We start from the raw sequence: 23576 nt of genomic DNA, 5'->3' as shown, positions 1-23576 counted from the left end.
ATAAAGGCTCATTTCAGTTGTGCCAGAAAACATCTTGATCCCCAAGACTTTTGGGAAAATACTCTGTGGACTGAGGAGACAAAAGCTGAACTTTTTTGGAAGGTGTATGTACCATTACATCTGGTGTAAACGTAACACAGCATTTCAGACAAGGAACATCATACCAACAGTAAAATATGGTGGTGGTAGTGTGATGGTCTGGGGCTGTTTTGCTGCTTCAGGACCTGGAAGACTTGCTGTGGTAAATGGAACCATGAATTCTGCTGTCTACCAAAAAATCCTGAAGGAGAATGTCCGGCCATCTGTTCGTGACTTCAAACTGAAGTACACTTGGGTTCTGCAGCAATACAATGATCCAAAACACACCAAGACCACCTCTGAATGGCTTAAGAAAAACAAAATGAAGACTTTGGAGTGGCCTAGTCAAAGTCCTGATCTGAATCCGATTGAGATGCTGTGGCATGACCTTAAAAAGGCGGTTCATGCTCGAAAACCCTCCAATGTGGCTGAATTACAACAATTCTGCAAAGATGAGTGGGCCAAAATTCCTAAAATGAGTGAAAGACTCATTGCCAGTTATCGCACATGCTTGATTGCAGTTGTTGCTGCTAAGGGTGGCCCACGAGTTATTAGGTTTAGGGGGCAATCACTTTTTCACATAGGGCCAAGTAGGTTTGGATTTTTTTCCCCTTAATAATAACCTTTATTTAAAAAACTGCATTTTGTTTACTTGTGCTATATTTGTCTAATATTTAAATTTGTTTGATGATCTGAAATATTTAAGTGTGACAAGCATGCAAAAAAATAAGATATCAGGAAGGGGGCGAACACTTTTTCCACCACTGTATACATAGCAGCCAAAAACAAAACTGAACAAAACAACAAATACTGAAAAATACTCAAAACCTACAACACCTACTGGCCAGAATTAAATTTTCTGTTCTTTATTCAGGTTGTGTTAACTGACTTTGAGTCAGAGCTGGAAGAGTCTCTGAATGATACCATATTCATTAGTAACATTAGATTCCACTTATAAATCATGGTTAATCAAACACTTACTGTGTATTTCAATTTGGAGTTACTAAGTCATGTTTCATGTGTGTGTAAATATAACAGGAGTGCGATTTCACCAGACCTTTCTTATGAATTACAAGAAGTGAAAGAAATATTTTTGGATTCCTTATGAATTAAGTAATATTAAAAGTTGCATACTAAACCTCAGTTTAGGTTTAACCACAGCCTGTTAAATATTTTAAAACTTTTCATGAGAGTGCAAATTCTTACAAGTATAGAATCATGAGATTATTGTGGGATTGTTTTCTGTTCAGCAGTTATGGAATATTTGTTGGTAATGATTAATGCTGACTACCATTGAAACTCTTGTATAATATTAATACAGATTTGAATGTATTTATCTGTTTATGTCCAGTTGTCTACAAATCTACAAATGGGAATACATAAATATATTATTTCTTATTATTAAAGATTACACAGTAAGATGAGTTTAGGAATTTTGTCTCATTTTGAGCCAATATACTGATTTTCTTTGTTCAAATTATCTATTAAAACAGCAAAGATAAAACAAAGCTGCGTATTTGATAACAGTTTTTTACTTTTCTCTTACAAAAGGCTGCAAACGAAGATGCATCACTCAGCCCTTCTCACTGGAGTGTCCCTGATATGTCTCCTGTGTGGGTCCTACTGTGGTAAAATTTTGGTATATCCAGTTGATGGAAGCCATTGGGTTAACATGAAGGTTCTCATTGTGGAATTACACTCAAAAGGCCACAGTATCACTGTGATCCGAGGCTCAAATAGTTGGCATATCAAGGAGGAGTCCCCCTACTACAATTCCATCACAGTTGAGATAGGAAAATATGACTTTGAATTCTTAACCACATTTGCATCTGATTTGTTGCAAATGAGAAGACATGGAAGGTTTTTCTGGAACCAATTTATTATAGGAGAAGATATTTTTGAGACATTCTCTAAGTTCCATGAAGAGATTTGCAATATGACTGCAATAATGTTTGAAAATGAGACCCTGATGAATTTTATCCAGGATGCTAAATATGATGTGGTTTTAACTGACCCTGCTTTTGGAGGTGGGGTGTTACTGGCACACAGATTTGGTCTTCCTCTTGTATTTAATGTCCGTTGGACTGTTCTTGGGGAGGGGCACTTTGCGATTGCTCCATCCCCTCTCTCTTATGTACCTGTTCCTGGAGCAGAGCTGACAGACAAGATGACTTTTTTCCAGAGAGTCATTAATTTTCTGCTTTATTTCATAACTCTCTATAAACAATCTAAGCACTTTGGCCAACATTACATATCTTTCTGTCAGAAATACTTTGGACCCGATGTTGATTACTTTTCCCTCTTTCAGAATGCAGACATCTGGCTTATGAGAAATGACTTCACTTTTGAGTTTCCACGACCCACAATGCCAAATGTAGTCTACATGGGTGGCTTTCAATGCAAACCCTCTAAGCCACTTCCTATTCATCTAGAAGAGTTTGTCCAAAGCTCAGGGGAGAATGGTGTTGTGATTATGTCTTTAGGTACCCTTTTTGGGGAGCTTCCAGGTGACATTAGTGAAGAGATAGCAGCAGCTTTTTCCGAGCTGCCTCAAAAAGTCATTTGGCGATATATCGGACCTCAGCCTGCTAGCCTTGGTAATAACACATTGCTTGTGGACTGGATGCCTCAGAATGACCTTCTTGGTCATCCCAAAACAAAGGCATTTGTAGCCCATGGAGGAACCAATGGTGTTCAGGAGGCTATTTACCATGGTGTGCCTATTTTAGGTCTACCTTTACTGTTTGATCAGCCTGATAACCTCTCTAGGATGAAGGCAAAGGGAACTGCAAAACTTGTGGACATTGCAACTTTGGACAAAACAGTGTTTTTGGAGGCATTGCAGGAGGTGCTGTATAATCCATCATACAGGAACAACATGCAAAGGTTGTCTATGCTGCATCGAGACCAGCCCATGAAACCTCTTGATCGTGCTGTCTTCTGGATTGAATTTGTTATGAGGAACAGAGGGGCTCCTCACCTGCGTACACAGTCTTTCAGAATGTCCTGGATTTCCTACCACTCTGTGGATGTTATACTCACACTACTGGGGGCCATGTTGTTTACTTGTTGGCTAGCTTTTTTGGTGATTAAATATCTTTATTATATCTTGTTTCAAAAGAAAGTGAAACTTGAATAATTTCATGTATGCTTACCTTTTTTAGATGGGATCTTTTATTTTTGAATGTATATTGTAATGCACAATGTATAGCAGCTGTCTACAGAGTCTGAAACAATCTGTGAAATAATTTTAAGGCTCAGTATTATGCAACTTGTAATATTATTGTACCCCATATCTTATAATAATCTAATGAAAATGCACATACAATCATACATCCTTCTTTTTCCTTAAAATGATGAAAGTATCAGTGAATCATGGACAAAAGTCTGCAAATATACATGTTGTGGTGTGGGTCATGATTTGCTAAGGCCTTAATTAAGAAAATACAGACATTTGTTTATAGTAGAAATGACCATTCTATGAACAGAATATAGTGCAGTCATTTATTACTTTATTGTGCTGTCTAGTCACAAAGGTTTGTTAAGATAAACGTGCTTATATATTCCAAGGAATAAGAGATCACACTCTTTTAAGATTTGGGCATTCTGTTATTTCTCCTTATGTTTTTTACATAGTATGTAATTTCAGCAAAATGACAAAACATGAATATATTGTTTTTAGCCATTCTTCATTTATAAATAGATTATTACACACAAGGTGCTTGATATAGGCTCTCCAGTTATAGAAATCAGTACATGCATCACTCGACTTCACCTGCTTTGCAGAACATAATTAGTCACAGACATAGTTTGCCATGAATTATGACTATATAGAAAATTAGAAACAGATGATGTTTAAATGTAGGAATATACTTAATGATTAATTCTGTGATTAATTCATGACTTCAGTGTAACAAAGATAATGAATCTTGAGGGAAAAAATTAGTGCATTTAATAAATATTCATATTTGCTCTAAATGCTAGAATTGACCCATTCTTCACCCATTGACCCATTGTTATCTTATTAGGTCACTTCATTCTCAGATTCTCATGTTACATGTAGAAATCCCCCGTCTTGATTACAAGGTGTTTTTTTTCTTCTTTTCTTAAAAGTAGGGAGTACATCTATTGTTAAAATGACTCCTTATAGCACTTGTGAAATCCTCTCTGTCCCAGCAGGAAGCAGTGCCTTGGATTAAGTTTCCTACTTTTGTATGAGCCTCTTTAAGTTATGTATAGCTGTTGTGTTCCCTCTGTACTGGGACAGAATGACTTAGGGGGGTAAGGCATTTTAAAGAGCTAGTAGCTTTGCTTAACAAATAAAGCCTGACTTCTTCATAAATTCAATCTAACTTTGTTTCTCCTTATCACACCATAACATGATTACATGTAATGATATCTATCATGGTACAACAAAGCATATTTTATAAGTATACTTTAAATTATACTATTTAACTGTGTCAGGTTGACTCATAAAAACCTAAGCCATAGTAGATCACTGCTTATAGTAGGCAAGATCTCCCTCTAGTGGATAAGAATAGATTATGTGCCGAGTACATAACATCAATAGATGGCCTTTTACAGGAATGGTTCTTTGCCTTTTAAATGATATTTTAAAAACAAGGACAGCTATTGGTGACAGATAACAGCTGCATCGTGTATTTTTTGCTCTCTACAAATCCTCTTGGCTGGTGACTCTCTCTGATCAGAAGTGTCCTATACAAAACCTGAAATAGCAGCGTAATGCCAGTGCCAATAGCAAAATTAGACATTTTTTTTAAAATATTATTTCTACTTATCTTTTCTTCCAATTTAGTAATGTAGTAACTAGTGGATGGTCAACCGTTTCCTTGAAATTCTTGGATTTGAACTTCATTCTGTTCCATGCAAATGTAAATTGTCATATATAGATATGGAAAAGAGAGAGGAATAAAGCATTTTTACACTGATCATCTTGTGCTATCTTGTGTGAGAAAATGCATTTTTCTTATAGGCTAACATCAATGTGACTAATGGATAATTTTAGCTGCTGTGCATGAAAGGAATTTGTAAAATACAAATGGCCCATCTGGCAGGATATTGAAAGATTGTATCAAACTGTATTCAAATGTTTTTATTTATTTCAGTTGTTTTTAAAGATTAGTTTTGGAGGTTTGTTAAAATTGTTGAAAGTAAACACTAACAGTTAGCATCACACATAGGAAGATTTACCTACAGTGTTATGAGCAAAGCTAACCAAACACTTTGAAGCCTCTGAAGCCATTTACTGTAGGCAAAATGTCAGCTATTGCCATCTGCTAGTAGATTTAAATGGCATCATCTAGAAAGCACTGATTCATTTTGACCACAAAGTCAATATTACCAAAGAGATTAAAGTGTGATTTTAGACTGATAATAAATATCCAGATTAATTAAGAATCATGTCGTTGTTTGCAGTATAATATAAATACTTATTTTCAAAGCACTGGAAAAACTGAGAGAAGATGAAAAGACGTACTCTGACATATGCCAAATACATATACCAAATACTGGCAGTGTGAATGGGACAACCCTTTGCAAAAGCCAAGGAAACCATGAAAAAAAAGACAAGTAGCCAAAGACATAACTTTAACATTAATCACATGTATCTCATTTGATAATCATACTTGCAACAAATTTTTCGCAGTTACATCTTTACAATTAATGGATGTAGGCTCAAGCATCAGGAAAACATTTTAATGTAATTTAATGATGTTAAGACAGTCTAGGATAACTTCTACTCAACAGTCACTATGAACCAGAGAATGATCCACACAATAGGCCTAGATGTATAATTAGCGAACAAGTCCACTAGCAGTAAAAAGTTTTGTTAGGTTATAGACGATTGAACTCCTGAGAAACCGTAGAGACAAAGCTGCATGGTGCATTGTTCAATAAACCCACAATCATCCACTGGACGCTCGCCTGCAGAGCTATCAATGGGATGGCAAATGCATTGCACACTAGATCTGATACATCCTAACCTCAAGGCTAATATGCAAGACAAACAGGCCACCCAGGAAGAGTACCATGACAAACATGCCAAAGCTTTAGAGTTCAACACTCAAGACTATGTATATATCAAAAACTTTGGGCATGGACCGAAATGGATACCTAGACTGTTTGAGGCTATTATAGGACCAGTATCTTGTGTGGTACTTCTGGATGGTGGGCGAACAGTTTGACAGCATGTAGATTATCTTAACAGCCAATCAAGCCAGTCACCCTGACATAGAACCATGCCCACACAACCACAGAAGGTGTTCCTGTTCCCAGTAAAGAGGAACCACAGTTAAGGCAGTTTGGAGGACACTGTTAAACTGTTTAGGTTAAGGAACGAGGTAAACTGTTTTTTTGGGTTTTTTGGGGGGGATTTGGTTGTGTGTAAAATAACTGTAGCGGAAGGATTAGTTCCCTGTTAAGAGAATGGTTACGAGTATGGTTATCTGTCTGAAAAAGCTCTTTAGGTGGTTTAAGACAATTCAGTAAAAGATTGAAGATTCATCTGTCTGCATCTGTTCCGTCATTTATATTTTTGGACATAAGATACTACACTCACATTTACGTTAGCTGTGACGTAAACAGCATAGATATAAATCTAGAGTACAGACAACCAAAAGCAATAAATAACTATCATATATCTCTAAATCGAATACCAGATAATCTAATAACGTAATTATTTGTCATAAAGAGAGATATCAAATTGAGTTTTTAATCGGAACATCAATGTCAAACACAATACAATATAATAATAGCTTATTATATTGCTTTACTAATCTTTAGAGACAAACAGCATCATAAATATGCCTTTTGATTCCAAAGGTGTCGATACGTTTTGTTGAACTGAGTCGATAGATATGATTCACTAGAAAGAGTCGGAATGCTCATCACTAAACTAATGTAGTTCAAGTCGTGCGTCTTCTATGTGAAACCAGAGTTATTGTCATTTCTTTGAAGAGTAACCAGTTATTGATGACCCAGTTATTGATGATCAAGGGACGAAATAAAATGTTCAGTTGGTTGGGCAAAGCAAATCATTCTGCAGCTAACATCACACCAGTCAGACAAAAAAACAACCCCAAAACAGTTTGTTATAGGGGATTGTTGTTATGATAAATAGTGTAATGTGCACTGAAGTAGATATATTTTATAATTTAAAACAGCAACTGAAAATTAACCTAAAGAAAAAGGAAGGCTATCCACAGGTATATTACAAGCAAATTGAAGTAGCCAGCCAGTTCTACGTTATTAATAGTTCAGATGTCGTCGTCCAAGATAAAATGAGTTGTTATTTATTGGAGCGTTATGTCACATTTTATTTAACATGGTTGTTGTTAATGTAATTTTATTTCTAATTATAAAAAGGTTAATTCCGGTTGTTAATCTGTTTGTGCAATCTTTGACGCACTTGATAAATGGACACGTGCCATATGACCTTGCACATTCAATCTGTGCACCAAGTATTTGTTGGTTTTAATTTTTAGTTATGATTATCATATTCCCGTTACACTAGTAAAGATTGGTCTCTGTGAGTGCTTTAATTAATCTCGAATATTCCTGATTAATTAAAGATATTCCAGTTTTAACCCTACGTTAACAAATTTCATGAAGTGTGAATTATGTCACTATTATTAGAACAAACCGTCAATAGCTACAGGTATGATGAGGATGAACACCGTTAAGAAACAATCCCAACGCTTAAACATTCATGAATTGTGACTTCCTCAGCGGTGAGCGGCACACGCATGAACAGTGTACAAAAATAAACAGAATATTATGGGCAACGAGCCATTTGTCTTATTGTAATTACTCATCAATTACCTTTTGAATGATTAATCAATTAACATTTATGACCCTATTAATTCTATATCTTGTATCTTGCCATCTGGTGATGTGATATGTTCATTGTTCAGGAGGTGGCAGTATAACGTTTTACGAAAGGAGGCTTTACGATCTCTTTTTTCTAAAACAAAAAACAATAGACTAAATAGTCAGATAACAGTTATATGTGAGCATGATTACTTGTATTCATTTGCATAAACCTTTCATTCATGCAAAAAAGTACGTGGAAATTGTATGTCGTATTTCAGTGAGGTAAAACTGAAAAGGAAACGATTGAATCTTTAGGAAATGCACATGTATTATTGGTTATTTCACTGGGGTGACCGCAGGTCAAACACACAGTTATGAACATTGAGAAGATCAGAGAATACACAAATGAAGTGTGACAAAAAGTTGCTGGCCTTCATAAATCTTGCAATGCTTCAAAATACCTGCCTCTGCTTTCATGGAGTAATAACTGAAGTTGTGATTAATGCGCATGGAAGAGGATGAAGCACACTTTCCCCCACAATGTGGACAATAGTTCAAAAGGCAAAACTTTATCCAAGGACCATAGTTCTCCAAAACAACAATTAAATAATCTGGGGATGGTTATTTTGTATAGAGGAATGGTCTTATATTTCTGTGTGTGTTCTCTCACCTCACCCAGCATCCTATTGCCTATAAAAAGCTGTTGGTACATAATAAAGGGATGGTGCACAAAGTACCCTGCCAAGAGGGACTATGGGGGCTAAACTATTTAGCTTGAAGAAAAGTGTGTATACGTTAATTAGATTTATTAATATTTGAGTAATTTTACCCAACTAAAATGAGATATTTCTCTTATATATTGTGGTAAAAAGAAACAGGTTCAAGTTATTTCATTGTTTATTTAAATCCGCATACCTTCGTTTCAACGGTATCGGTTGTTTTCGGCCCACACAATGGAAGAAACTATCGCGGGATTTTACGAAGCTCACTTCCATTGCCTCCACTATCCTATTTCAAACCGGGTGTACGAACCAGCAGCAACTCAGGTGATCTCTATTTACCACGCGCTATTGCTAAGAGACGAACGTGTCCGTAACCTGGTTCAGACTCCAGCTAGGGTCGCAGTGTCGTTATAATAATTCTTTCTTCAGCCTGACCTCACCAGACATCCCGCTCGATATCTGCTTTAGATTCAAGAAAATGTCTTGCCCTGGAAATCCAGTGATGCTCATATTCGGAGTCTTGATGCTGCATATAGTGTCTGCTGAGAACGGTAAGGTTTGTGCGGGATCTTTTCATCCTGAGGAACATTCAATGATACTAGTTTGTTTTCTTGCGGGTAGCGAGCTCCTTGCGACGCCGGTTTATTTGTTTTTACAGACGAGGATTTGCCTAATTTAGGCGCAGGTTAAAACTCAAATGTTTTCTCCCAACATTAATGTTCCAAATACGTATTACCCACTCAAAGTAGCCTAATGTAGCGCACGGAGGTGTAGCAGCTGACAAATTTTATGCAGCCTGTGTCGCTGAGGGTTGAATGGGCGAATGCATATGCTCGCGGTTAGTCAAACCTAATAACGAAATGCTCACATGTTAAATCGTAAACATATTAATCTTAAATGAATCATTTAGGATACATCTACATCTTATTGCAATGTGTAACAAATGGATTAGGCAATATTTCCAAGAATAGGCCTATTTGACAGTCTTGCGTCTCAGCTGAGACCTGACATTCGGACTTTAGATTAAACCTTTATCGTATCGACATTTTTTACCTTATATTACTGCATTAACCCACTAAATGAGAAAATGATTGGCAGACCGAGATAACCGCTTGTGCCCCGGTCCTCTGCAGCACCTGAAATAGTACCAGTTCATTCTGCTGCATGTTTCTATTTATAGACTCCGATGCAGCAGTGGGATGCATGGCGGTGATGTCCTCCTGGTAGTGTTAAAGTCGTAATAGTGGACTTTATTTTATTAGTGATGGATCATGGCATCATTAATTCATCATTTTAATTAGAAATAAAATGCAATTTCATGGTGCAAATTAATCAGCACTCTTCTCTGCATCTATTGGAGGCATCCAGTGAACCTGAGAAATGTTCTCAAGTTCTAGGACCGCAGATCAAGGACCAACTTCACCTATCCTATTTCCAGCTCTTAAACATTATAAAAGACTCAGGGTAAACTAAGTTCCTCCAGCAGCCCAAGAACATGGCCAGACAATGCAAACATCTACAGCCACCATTACTAAGAGATCAACTGGGCAGTATAGTATTTTAACCATTCTCTTCTCACTGCACCCATACTGTGATAAGTTTTGCACATTTTTGCAAGTTCTGACCATTGTGCAGAACACACAAAAGATGATTATATGTATTCAGAAACAAGTATTTAATCATTGATTTGACTATTTTCATACTCTGAATAGTTAGGGATAGTGTTCATAGATTTTTTTTTTGTTGTTGTTGAACACATTTGGAAAAAATATATAGAATTTTCTGTGGTCAGGATGCAACATGTGCATTGACCTATTTTAGTATATGAGCTGTTTCCAGCCTTGGAGGAAACATTTTTGCCTTCTGTCCATCACAGATAGGCTCTGTTTATGTGCATGCATTAGCCCACTATAGCATAACAATCCAGCCCTCAACTTGGCCTGCTAGTTGCCCATCATGATTTCACATCTGCAGACCTACATTATGTTCATGATTTTTAAACAGATTTTAATTAATAGTCAATGATGGTTTCATTTGTATGCTAGATAATGTAGGAATGCATATAAAACGCTGTAATTTTTTAATATGTTTTTCTGAGCTACATTAAAGGTTTTTTTGAAAGAGATGTTTATGCACTGCACTTTAAGAAGGCAGCGAAGATGTTTCACACCTGTCTGTCATGGCATTTAAAACCGCATTAACACCTAAATGTTCCATTTCAGATGATCAGCTTGGTTCAAAAGAACCAGCCTAAGCATAGCTAGAGTCAAACGTATTTATTTAACTTTTTTTTTTAATTATAATAATTTACAGTAGCTATGCGTAGTTAATCTCTATGCAAAGCCAAAAATTAAGTGATGAAGTAGAAATTGTAAAATATTGTTTGCTTTAATTTTATTAGATTTTGATTCTACATCTATTCTGTGTTCAGTTCATTGTTTTTTTAACTTCCAGTGCAGTTTTGTTTTTGCATGATTTCTAAGTTTTAGTTTCCTACTAGTTTAAGCTATTGCCTTTTAATATCTTCAAAGTTACAGTCTTTCCTCTGAGAATAAGGAACATCAACAACAGTCCCTTGGAGCACACAAAAGGGATACTTCCTTATGTCTCATATAGATTACCACTTGTTTCCTGTTTGTTGTGCTGCCCAAATGTGAGTTCAGAAGACCCATACTTATTCTTTGATACCAAAGTAATTGATAGCACATTTGTTTGCAGCAGCATCAGTCCTGTATCTCAGTATGGTACAGTCAGTATAGTTTACATGTGGGTAGCTGATGTGTGTGGGCTCTATGGTTCTCGTCCCTCCCTCTGATGATATAGGAAGGTACCTACTTGGTTGCTGTAGCATGCTTCTATGGTAACGGAGAGTTTGTCTTTCAGAGCACACCCACACAAGAATAGTAAGATGTCTCAATGAAATGTGCAGCATCAAAGAATTTTATATTCAGAACCACTGTTCAAGGTCATCATGCTCCATTTATGGTCTTGGAATTTTAAGGACCCTGTTTTCTACTTCAGAACTGTTTCTTCTTTTAAATGTTTGCATTCTGCTTTAATGATCTCCCACTGTCTTAAATGACCTCATATTGTTAATTTATTGAACACTTCTTTTGATTTACTGGGGTTTAATCATTTTATCTTTTTTTTCAAAACCACTCCCCTTTTCCTTCATATGTTTGTTCCCCTCCCTCATCAACGTCTGCATTCTGTCCCAGTATCTCCGTGCCATTTTGCTGCCATCTCACCCTGTCCCTTCACAGCAGGCTTCCCATACATCTCCTTTGTCAGGGACTAAACTGACTGGTGACTCGTTTGCGCTCTGCCGTGGTGATGCAGGAAGCCCTGCCCCTGAGCCCCACTGGTGATATGCGGAAGCAGATAGGGCTGATGGGCTTCTTCCAAGTTGTGCAACGGTGCATATATCTGACTACTTCAGCACAGCATATGGAGTCAGTGGCATTAGCGTCTTTTACGTTATGCAGGATTTTGGCATTTATGAGTGCAGAATCAGTATAGACCCGAATCTGCTATGAATTCTGCACAATCTATGAAGCACCTGGAAATGAGCCCAGGCAACAGTTTCCATGTTGCAGAGTGAGTCCATTAGCTGTAGTGATTCCAAAGTGGTAGCACAAGCTGCATGCCCTTGGCTCAGTAATCCCTGCGTGGTGGTGTGTTCATTTAGTGTCAGTGACCAAGTCAAGAAATGCATCTTTCCCTCGTCTGCTTCACACTGAATAGCTGAGCTTTAGTGTCCCACTACACTTGTGACTGAAACATACAAAACCATTAATAGCATCTGTAACCTTTAAGGTCTTTCCTCTCAAGAATGTGTTATAGAATCCTAAACCTTTTTGTGGTGTACATAGACTGATTCCAAAGTGTTTTTTTGCACTTTTTTAGATTGAAACTACAAATATAAAAGAGAGAAAGAAATGCAGGTGATAGTTCCTAGTCCAATGACATCCATTCATATATTTTTACTTTAATGTATGTTTAACTAATAGCTGTAGAACATGTACTTTGGTTGTAAGATGTTTTTCAAACTGGATACTTTTTGGATAAAAGTCTCAACTGAAATGGTGATGAGGCAAGACTTTTACTGGTAATTCACTAAATTTAGCTCAACATTACAGCAAGCAAGAGCCACAGATTTATGTGGCACCCATTATCATGTATAGTTATCTCCTAGCTACCATTCAGTGCTTTTTCCAGTATTGCAAGTTGGACACTCGGTTCACTATTCCTTTGAATGTTAATAGCAGACATTGAATGGAGATGGTCATTTAATCAGGCTGTTGCAAATGACTGGATGTGGCTCTGCATTGAAGTAATTACATTTATAGCATGGCAAGTTCTAGTTTTATTGATTGTGAAGACGGGGTCCTCTGAAGATCACTTTTCAATAGTTGCTACCTTGGTGAAAGCCTGGTGAAATTAAAACCATGTTGTATTTGAAGGTCTTGAAAAATACATGTTTTGCAGTTTTAACATAGAAATTGCTTTGAAAGGGCTAAATGTCATTAATTAGTGGAATTGCATTCCTATGTGTAGCATTTATTGTTAGTACTTTTACAATTAATTTAGCAAAATTCTCCACAAAGTTCCACAATCCCTCCACAACCCCTGCTCAACATGCCATGCAGTGTGTTCTCCTGCTTTGTACTGATCAAGAGTCTGTGTTTTCAGATGCAGTGATCAATGCCTCGGATTCCTTTATCCTGCCCACGGGGTTCCAAAGCCCTCCAATCACACTGCAGTGTAACCTGACCACTAGCAAGTATACCTACCTCGAGAGCTTCTGGATGAAGAACGGAGAGGAGATCCCAGGGACACAGGAACTGTCGAAGTACACAGAGTACAAGTAAGGGCTATGTGTTCATGTTTACATACCTGAGAAGTATTTATTTGTTTGTTTGTTTGTTTTTGTTTGTTTGTTTGTTTACCAAGGGAGAATTGTTCATTTTTTGCTTAAGAAAACAGGAGGGTGCAAAGGCAGAGTAGTCATATCTAGGATTTGGGTTTGAGTAGTACTGTAGTCTGGTTAATTGCTTGCATGTCTTTCTAGGATATTTGCTGTGCAGCAGATGGTGTATGTGTGGGTTTGTGTATATTCAAAGTTGTAGTGAGGCACACAAAGTTTCCAGAGAAATAGGACCTTTTGGACAGGGGTCCTTCATCTGCTGTGCAAGCAAAGTGTTTCTGAATTAGTAGGAGGAGGAACAAGTTTATATAGAAATAAATTCACAAGCACTTTGCTTGCACAGCTGATGAAGGACCTCTGTCCAAAACATCCTGTTTCTCTCAAAACGTTGTGTACTTTACTACAATTTTGAATATTTAAACTTCTCTTACTTCTGTACACTGCAGTTTCTCAACTGGAATCTTCAGACTTTGGATCTATATCATAGATTTTAGTCAGTATGAGCACAAGAAATGTCTCGTTCTGAGTGGTTGACTCCAAATTAGCCTGGTGCAGTGCACAGAGGCTTCTCCCTCTACTAGTGTTTAACCTTTCCCCGTGACCCCTGCCTCAGAAAGTGCGATGATAGGACTGCAAGCACATTTCCATAGGCCAGGCTAATTAAACTCACAGAGCAACCACCTCACCAAACACAACCATACATTGTGAGAATTGTGAAAACATACATGATCACAGAAGAAATTAAATGAATATCAAACGTGATATTTATACAATATTCATTTTGTTAACCACTGAAAAGAAGAAAAGCAGTGTATACTTTGTCATGTGTACTGGCTTGTGATCAAACAACATTTCTGTAGAGAGGGCATACTGCTACTTGGTTTTCACTTATTCAAGCAGTTCATTGCAACAGAGGTAGAATACAGGCAGCATAATTTGCAGAAATTGTCTGACAATTGAGAGAAAGCGAAAATAATGAGAGACAAGCTAAATTCCTAAACGTCTCTTAAAATTCACCTAGCTAATAGAAAAATCTGTTTCTTAACATTTCAGAATTATTCATAGAAAATAATTGTTGAAACAACACATTGCCCAGTAGTCAGGCCGTTATAAATGTATATGATGACTAAGAACGGTGCACCTTGCTCAAAATGACAACAACAAGAAGGCAGTGGGTGCACTTGGTCTGGCTGCACAGAAAACTAAGCATGACTCAACATTTAATTAATATTTTAAAAAGGTTAAAACGTACATGTATGTATGTGTATGTGTATATATATATATATATATATATATATATATATATATATATATATAGTGTGTGTGTGTGTGTGTGCAATATACATTAGCTGCATAAAGGATTATGTAACAGCTGGTTGCTAAGAAACATCACATACCCTCTATCTTCAAATGAGAGGTGAGGACAAGTGGTGGCATCCTTAATCAATTACCCTTTTTTTTTTTTTTTTTTTTCTTAAAACACAGGATCCAGAAACCAAGGGGAGAGGATGCAGGCGAGTACATGTGTGTGTACACATTTGACTCAGCCCCGCCAGCCAATGCCACCATTGAAGTGAAAGGTATCTATAAGCACCCGGTTTATTACTCTCTCTTTCATCTATAAGCACCCTGTCCAGTCATTCTCAGAATTATCAGTGCTTATTGATTCTTATTGATTACTATTATACTATACTATAACGTATTGATTTCATTTTCTATATCCCTTAAAGCTGAGAAATTATAAACTAATTCCTGGTATCCAGAAATGTTCTCCAACACTTTAGAGGACAGCCAGTGGCCTCTTTGAAAATTATACTGTGCCCTGTGCCTTTCACTCATTTTCGAGAGTTTTATTTTTATATATGAGATATTCTGAGTCATTGGGCCTCATTCTAAAACGTTTACCACAGTTCATATTTTTGGTTTATTAGACTTCTTCACTAAGGTGGGTTTGTCAGCCATGACTGATTCAGTAGGCACTCATAACTTCAGAGATCTTATGTAACAGATCTAAAGAAACAGAAAGATTATCACCTATTTGTACAAGCACATTCATGTGAAGTGTGAATTAGCATAATTGATGACTAAAATATGTTTTGCAAAGTCTGGTGCCCTGCCCCAAGTAAAAAAAAACAAAAAACCCAAAACGGAACAAAAAAGATCTATACTTTATAGATTAAATTCCTGATATCAAAGATCAGCAAATGAAAACATAGTACTGTCCTTAGCTAATTTATTTAAGAGCTGCTCTTGATTGCAAAAGGTGTACAGCATTCCACACTTCATTTTTTTGAACATCATTTAGTACACTACATCTCACTGTGTTTACAATTGTAGATGAAGTGTACAGTGTCCAGTGTGAAATGTATATGACACAAATCTAAGCAAAGTCTCTACATCTCCTACACTGCAGTTACTCATGTGTATGTATGTATGTGTGTGTGTGCAAAATAATAGCAGTCTAACGTCACTAATATATTTAATTACTGATTTTGGCAGAAAAGATGATACAACATGGGGAAAAAATTCATGACTAGGGGTAGCCGAGTAATGGGCAACCAACAGAATCAACAGTCATGACATGCACGCTGTTAATTGATCTCAAATGCTTTAAAATGGCAAACAAAACCCAAAACACGTGGTAGGAAAAGAAATACTACCATCCACGTAGATCATAGAATGACAAGAATGGCAAAGAAGCATTTAATGATCAGCTCCAGGGAAATCAAACAAGATCTTCAGTTACCTTTGAGTACTGCAACAATCACAAGATGCCTACGTGAAGCCCAACTATTTGCAAGAAACCCTCGTAAAGTACTATTGCTGAAAAAAAGACATGTTAAAAAGGTTACAGTTTGCCAAAGAACACACTGACTGGCCTAAAGAGAAGTGGCACAACATTCTATGGACAGATGAGAGCCAGATTGTTCTTATTGGGTTTAAAGCCCACAGACAGTTTGTGAGACGACCCATAAACACTGAATTCAAGCCACAGTACACTGTGAAGACTCTAAAACATGGAGGTGGAAGCATAATGGTTTGGGGATGTTTCTCATACTTTGGAGTCGGACCCATTTAACGCATACCAGGCACCATGGACCAGTTTGAATATATCAAAAAACTGGAAGAGGTCATGTTGCCTTATGCTGAAGAAGAAATGCCCTTGAAATGGGTGTTTCAGCAGGACAACGACCCCAAACACACCAGCAAGCGGGCAACATCCTGGTTCCAGACCAACAAGATTGATGTTATGAAGTGGCCAGCCCAATCCCCAGACCTCAATCTGATTTGAGAATTTGTGGAGTGACATCAAAAATGCTGTTTTTGATGCAAAACCCAAGAATGCAGAAAAACTGTGGAATGTAGTCCAGTCATCTTGTGCTGGAATATCTGTGTCAGATGTTAGTTGACTCTATACGACACAGATGTAAAGCAATTATCAGAAATAGAGGTTATACAACTAAATATTAGTTCAGTGATCAACAGAAAAGCTAAATCTGTAAACAACTTTCAATTTATACCATAAATATTTGAGTTTGTAAATGAAAATGAAGACACCGTTATCTTTTTGAACAGCCCATTATTCTTTTTTCTTCATTTTCAGTTTAAAAATTGATATTTCGTTCATGTTTTCATTTGGAATTGAATGTGCAGTGCTCCCAGTGCCTTTGTGTGTATGGAAATAAATGCTATTATGAGGATTGAGCTTTTTCTCAGTTGTTTTAAACATACTGCTATTATTTTGCGTGTGTGTGTGTGTGTGTGTGTGTGTGTGTGTGTGTGTGTGTGTGTGTGTGTGTGTGTGTGTGTGTGTGTGTGTGTCCAAAACTACGTGACTAAAGTAAGTGTCAGGCGAAGATGGATGAAAGTGTACAGGCCATAATGTTACAGTGACTATGAATATCAACATCACAAACTGCAACTGCTAAATAATATAACATTATTTTATATAAATGATATAATGTCACTGTTTATAAAGGCACCGAGCAGTATTCACTCACAATATCATCCCTCAAAGCAGACCTTTGTATGACAGAAAAGACAGACAAAACAGCTTTTGCTGCTATACAGCTCGCCATGTGTGATTTCTGTGAAATTAAATAAATTTTTAATTGTTATTTATTTATTTATTTTTACTACATTGATTTTCGGTGTGATTTTTGAATCTGTCCCTCTGTGAGTTGATGATTTATGTTTCCATTGATCATGTCATTTTATTCTAAATGAAGAAAACAATTTGTATCAATAAAAATTTTCATCTTGAATCTTTTGTTGATAAAGATCTGATGTTATTTAAGTGCTGCCATAATTTTTTTGAGCAATTTATTTTCATCACTTATGCAACTTGGTGCCAGTGAAAACCATTTAGAAAACTCAAAGCTGTTTGAGTTTCTCAAATTTTATTTTACTACTCTAGCACAAGGTAGGGTTAAAAGACAAATTCATGAAACCAAGCTAGAGCAAGATAGAGGCCAGAAAAATTTGTAAGCTTGTATGTTGCGCCAGATTAGTGCCAGTATGTGTAGCTATCATTGACATGGCATGCTACATTTTGCTGTACAGCACATGCTGAGTCAAAAACACAAAACTTGGAATCTGAGAAAGGCCATGATGGCATGACACAGTATCAATGTGATGACATTCTCAGTTTGGCTGGAAAGTCTTTTATTCTGGAATCCTTGCCATACCCACAGTAAATCTGAATCCTTTTACGGAGAAGCCTTAACAGTTTGATACATTAGTGAACTATGCTGCTATGATTGTTTTGTATAAAATGCAAAATTCTGCTCTTTTACACACACAGCACACCAGTCCCTTATGTTGCAATTAAAGATGTAAGCAGTCCCTGGAAATGAATGTAAAGGTTCATGGAGTTTCGGCATATCTGCACACCTGTCTCTCTTCTCATTGACTGTACTGTATTCTGCAGTAGCAGATGGTGGCCTGTCTGAGGGGTTTGGGATTAAACTTTGTATTTGGCCCCACCCTCTGTTTTATTTTCTCTCTCTCTCTCTCTCTCTCTCTCTGAGGCACTAGGGGTTTCAGTGTGGCGTTAAATAATAGTATTATTTGATATTTTAATGCTTCATTTAAATGATCTGCTCTTTTCCTTCTCCTCAGTACCAATAAATGATCAAACATTTAGGTAAAAAGAATCAATAATGAGTGCAATCATGTCACAGATGACTGTGAACAGACCATCTAAAGCAAAGTAACACAGATACTGAATGGGTTTACTAAACAGTTGATTTACATATTGGTGTACATGCCCTATAAACAAAGGAATGCTATCTGTACATGCCTTTTCCCATGTTAAGGTCCCTCTCGTGCTCCGTTTGATGAGTTATTTTGTTTGTCTTACTTCCCTAAGCTGCAGGACCAATATACATTTAGGTTGTGATTATATTTCTGATTATATGCCTTCTGAACTATTCTATTTTGTGAGAAATACAATGTTTCCTGTCTTAGTGAAACAGTTTTGGGGGCTTCATAGCTTTCTTATATCTGTTTACATACACTTTTTTTATAGGATTTTATGTGTCTTGGATTTGTGTTTTCCTTTGAGAGGGTTATAAGCAAGATCTTCAGCTTTTAGTTTCCAACACCTGAAAATACTGAAGAAAATACACAATTCATGCTTTCTTTCAGGGATTCATATTCTGTAGAATTTGCTTAAGTTAAAGCCCATGTGAATGATACTATAAAAATAATTTAACTTTGAAAAAAGCAAATGCCATCCACTGTAAGAGAGAAGGCTACGTGAGAAATTTTCTGCAGTAAGAGTCCTTTTGTTGTTGCCCTTATCTTCATGTCCCTTTGCTTCTCTCCTTCAGCTGCTCCAGAAATCATTGGACACAAACGCAGTGAGAATAAGAATGAGGACGAAGTGGCTGTCCTCTACTGCAAGTCTGTGGGCTACCCTTATCCTATCTGGCTCTGGCGCAAATTGGAGAAAGGGTCACTCACTGTAAGCTTCTCTTCCTTTCCATCATATTGGCTCTCCCTTGAGAAACCAGTCTTTTACAGTCGTCCCCCCCCCCCCCGAAATCAAAAGTCTACTTTAGCATTTGTATCCTCTTCTTTGTACCATCGCCTTGCTTTTTCACCCACTGCTTCCATTATCCATTAATCTCCCTCCTTTCTTTTAAATGATCTTGCAGGATATTGACAACTCCACCGAACGCTTCTTCATCAAAAGCAAGGACAACTACACAGAGCTGTCCATTATTAAGCTGGACATCGCCTCTGATCCTGGGGAGTACGAATGCAATGCAACCAATATTATTGGCTCCACTTCTATGACCTCAGTTCTCCGCGTCCGGAGCCGTCTGGCCCCCCTCTGGCCCTTTCTTGGGGTCCTAGCTGAAGTCCTCATCTTGGTCCTCATCATCGTCATCTATGAGAAGCGCAAGAAGCCCGATGACGTGCCTGACGGTGAGTTCACCTGTGAAGGCCATCCAGCAGTCCATGGGCACTTGTTGCTGCTCTTTGTGAATTTTGTTTTCAAATCTTTGTCAGGTGGATAAATATTGTAGGTTAGGGAAACGATGAGGGCTAAGTTTAGTTCAGACTTCAGTGTTACTTAATATGAAATGCATAAGTGTTCATGTCATCTTGTTGATTGGTTATATATGAGTTTCAAGGCCTTATAGTCGACATTTAATTAATCGAGTCATTCTAAACTGTTCTATTAACTCTGCAGCATCCCAGCGCAAACTCTTTGGAACAATGCACACTATTATCTGATAGTGATCTGCTCCCACACTTAATAATTCAGTCTCACAAGATCCAGCCCAAACATACACGCACACACTCTAGTAGACCATGTGATGTCAGTACACTGGTCCCAATCCAATATACAGGAGAAATGTGACTCTGTATTGTATGTGTAGCTTGTGCATATTAAATTATTTATGTCTGTGGAGGTCTAATCCCAAGGCCCTTTGTTTTCATCTGTGCTATATTGGAATGGAAGGTCAGGTCTACTTGCAGCATGGCTTACTGAAGAAATCAGTAGGCTATGTACCATCTTAAGCTCTTGTGAAACAAGTATGCAAGAAAAGGCAATGTTTTGTGTCGTATTTGGTGGATCAACGTGCGTGTTTTGTGCTGTGCTATTTTAGACAGCACTAAATTTTGCTCTTGCCGGGTTTTTAGCACAATGACTGCGAATGACTCATGAGCTGAGCTGTTGAATACTGCCATCTGGTGTCTAAAATGTTTAATACTTATAACATTTAAAGCAGTAATTTGATAAGGCTAGGCCTTGATCTCAAATGTTGAATAGTTTTTGATACTATAACACACCCCTCTCTCCTTGAATTGCATAACCTTATACACTGGGTGGTAAGTGAGAGAACCTGCATGACCCTGGAGTCTGAATGTGATGTTCATCCAGACATTTTCCTCCCATGTTATGATCTGCATTGGATGCTCTCTCTCTCTCTCTGGCTTGAACCTTGTGATTTGTGTTGTTTTACTTTCATTAAAATTTAAATGTTTGACTTTCTCCTAACATTTTCTGTTTAAGATGATATCTTTAGACTTTTTATCTTTTTGCTGACTTACATTTCAAATCTTTTGTTTATTTAGATATGAGCATGAAATTTCTAACTGCTTGTAATTAGACTATCATTTGATTTAATTACCATGAAGTACATTTAATGCAGCAGAGTCAAAGAAAATGAATGAATCAACACATTGCTTCAGTCCTTTCATTACGATCATTCTTCAATAGCATCTTTTGAATGACCACAAAAAACAGTATTTGTTTTTTGTCCTTTAATGGGAACATGGCATTTTGCATTTACTAACATAGCCCACTATGGAACCATAACATAGATGGAGTGGTTAACATTATGCATGATAGAATGTACCACATTTGTCTGACATGTTATATAACTTTTTTTTAAAATCTCCCTCGTTTGTGAGATTATTTGAGATTTCAAGCGGTCCTTAACTAATATGTAAAATGTTTTTTCCTAACATGTTCAAGATGATGAACCAGCGGGGCCAATGTAAGTATCAGCCAGTTTTTCTCTGCCTCCATACAACTAAGGCAGTGGTTAGAACACCACCTGCTGGACATATAACTTGCACCAAAAATGCAACCCAAATCCTAACACACTTGATCCAACAAACAGCTTCTGAAGATTGAGATTAACTGGATGCGTTGTGTCTAATTTGTCTGCTGCTAAGGTGTTTAAAAAAAAAATGTGCCAGCCAGTTTACAAAGACAAGCATTATGTGCTACAGAGACATACAGAAGGGAACTAAATGGTATTAAATATAGGGGGGGGGGGGGACTTCTTAAATTATGCTGTCCAGTTTTTCTCATTTTAAATATGAAATGAATATGAATATGAAGCAAATATTGTTCTCTCTAAATCAATTTCAAATCAGATTAAAATTATCTTAGTGTTTCAGTCTCAGTTTGAGATATTGCTGATTGATCACACTGCATTAATGTATAGAACAACATTATAAAACAATCATTTTCACAATCCTGTCAATGAACATTTCTCAAGACATCTACAAATAGCTATGCAAGCTTGTTTGGCCTGCTGAGTGATACTATGATGTAATTACCAGGAAAACTAATTCAACTAACAACCACAAAGACAAAAACCTACGTCAGAGAAACACAAACTGAGCTGAGGAGAAGTAAGGTAAGTAGACTTACCTACTTTTATTGAATTATGTTTTATAATCATAATCATCATATAGTACCTCAATTATGTACTTGTTTTGTTTAGGACATTTTTGCCAGAACAGTGAATATCCTGTTGTTTTCTCTTTGTTCTTCTAAATGTGTTTGTTTGTTTTTTAGATAAAGACATTCATACCATGACCACATGAACATAACAAAGAAAAAGCATATTGGGATTAAGAATGAGGTATTGGTGAGACAAAACACATACAACCACTCAAGGCATGCCTTATGATGTGAAGAGGACATCTGACAAGAATGAAAAGTTATTTGTAATGGTGTGAATAATATGAACATTTTATTGCATGATTGTGTTGCTTTCTATTTATCTTTTATTCATATTGACTTCTTTTTCATGTCAACAAATAGAGACATATAGTGCATGCAAGATATTAGCCAGCTGTTTGATACAGATATGGAATTTTAGTTATGTATTTCAGAGTGACTTCATATAGATAATATTTATATTTCAAGCAAACCATCAACTTTGCAGTGTAAGCAAATCTACAACCATGTTTCTGATATAATATTTTTTGTAGAGTTTATCATTTTACTCCATACCATTTGGTAAGGTGACATATAACAGATTATTTAAGTTAAAACTTCAATAACAGATAAGGCCTTTACAATGTTTAATTTGTACATATACATCTATTTATGTATCAAGTCACTGAAAATATCAAGGTATCTGAATGTTATTCATTCTGACACACTTAGTGTTCAGATGTAATTGCGAATGAGTAATGTCATTTTCAAATTCTAAACCTGATCTATGTTTCAGCTTTTTCTGTATGCATACTATACAGCATGGCTTCTCTCCTATGCAATATTTGTTCATATATAGCAGAATAAACTTTTTTTTTTCTTTGGTTGCGATTGGCTTTTGGTTGCATATTTAAGCTTTAATATTATAGGTTTGCCATGAATAGCAAAGTGCACTGTTCAGACCATAAGTGACACCTGAAAATATCCAGCCACTGGCTGTACCATTTCAGATGCATGAGCTTCCTCCCAGAGTGGAGGCCCAGCAGTGCAGAAGAGAAAACAAGACAAAAACAAGCAAAATAAATGCAATGTGGGTGATCATAAGACACATCCATGTCATTTTTAACAATTAAAAATTCCAAAGTGAACTGTGTTTTTTCCTTTTTGTTCTTTTTAAAAATAATTATTTTCTAATATTTTATAACAACCATACAACAGGTCGTGCTCATTCGAACGGTATATTTTTATTGTAAAAATATATTTGGAATGTAGAGATAGGAATTAGTAGATTATTTTATGTTTATAAGAAGTTGTAAAACCCCCT

At 36.7% G+C, this 23576-nt stretch overlaps 2 protein-coding genes across 3 annotated transcripts; both read left to right on the top strand.

The window, feature by feature from the left end:
• Positions 1 to 1642: 1642 nt before the first annotated feature.
• Positions 1643 to 5493, top strand: LOC113582569 (UDP-glucuronosyltransferase 2A1-like). Its single transcript, XM_027018394.2, has 2 exons — positions 1643 to 3138; positions 5466 to 5493. Exons 1-2 carry the CDS (start codon positions 1643 to 1645, stop codon positions 5491 to 5493), a joined length of 1524 nt encoding a protein of 507 aa, XP_026874195.2.
• Positions 5494 to 8904: 3411 nt separating this feature from the next.
• On the top strand, positions 8905 to 23400 carry nptna (neuroplastin a). Of its 2 annotated transcripts, none has more exons than XM_027018365.2 (8): positions 8905 to 9181; positions 13323 to 13497; positions 15043 to 15137; positions 19392 to 19525; positions 19719 to 19992; positions 21554 to 21575; positions 22150 to 22226; positions 22388 to 23400. In XM_027018365.2, the coding sequence occupies exons 1-7, from the start codon at positions 9109 to 9111 to the stop codon at positions 22208 to 22210; spliced, it is 834 nt and encodes a 277-aa protein (XP_026874166.2). In that variant the 5' UTR covers positions 8905 to 9108; the 3' UTR covers positions 22211 to 22226; positions 22388 to 23400. The 2 variants fall into 2 exon arrangements, with proteins under 2 accessions (XP_026874166.2, XP_026874167.2); XM_027018366.2 differs by having other exon boundaries at positions 8907 to 9181; positions 21566 to 21575.
• Positions 23401 to 23576: the final 176 nt, after the last annotated feature.

This window comes from Electrophorus electricus, chromosome 2, assembly GCF_013358815.1.
Source record: "Electrophorus electricus isolate fEleEle1 chromosome 2, fEleEle1.pri, whole genome shotgun sequence".
Taxonomy (NCBI): Eukaryota; Metazoa; Chordata; class Actinopteri; order Gymnotiformes; family Gymnotidae; genus Electrophorus; species Electrophorus electricus.
The sequence above is the reverse complement of the archived record's forward strand: the minus strand, read 5'-3'. Positions and strand labels throughout refer to the sequence as shown.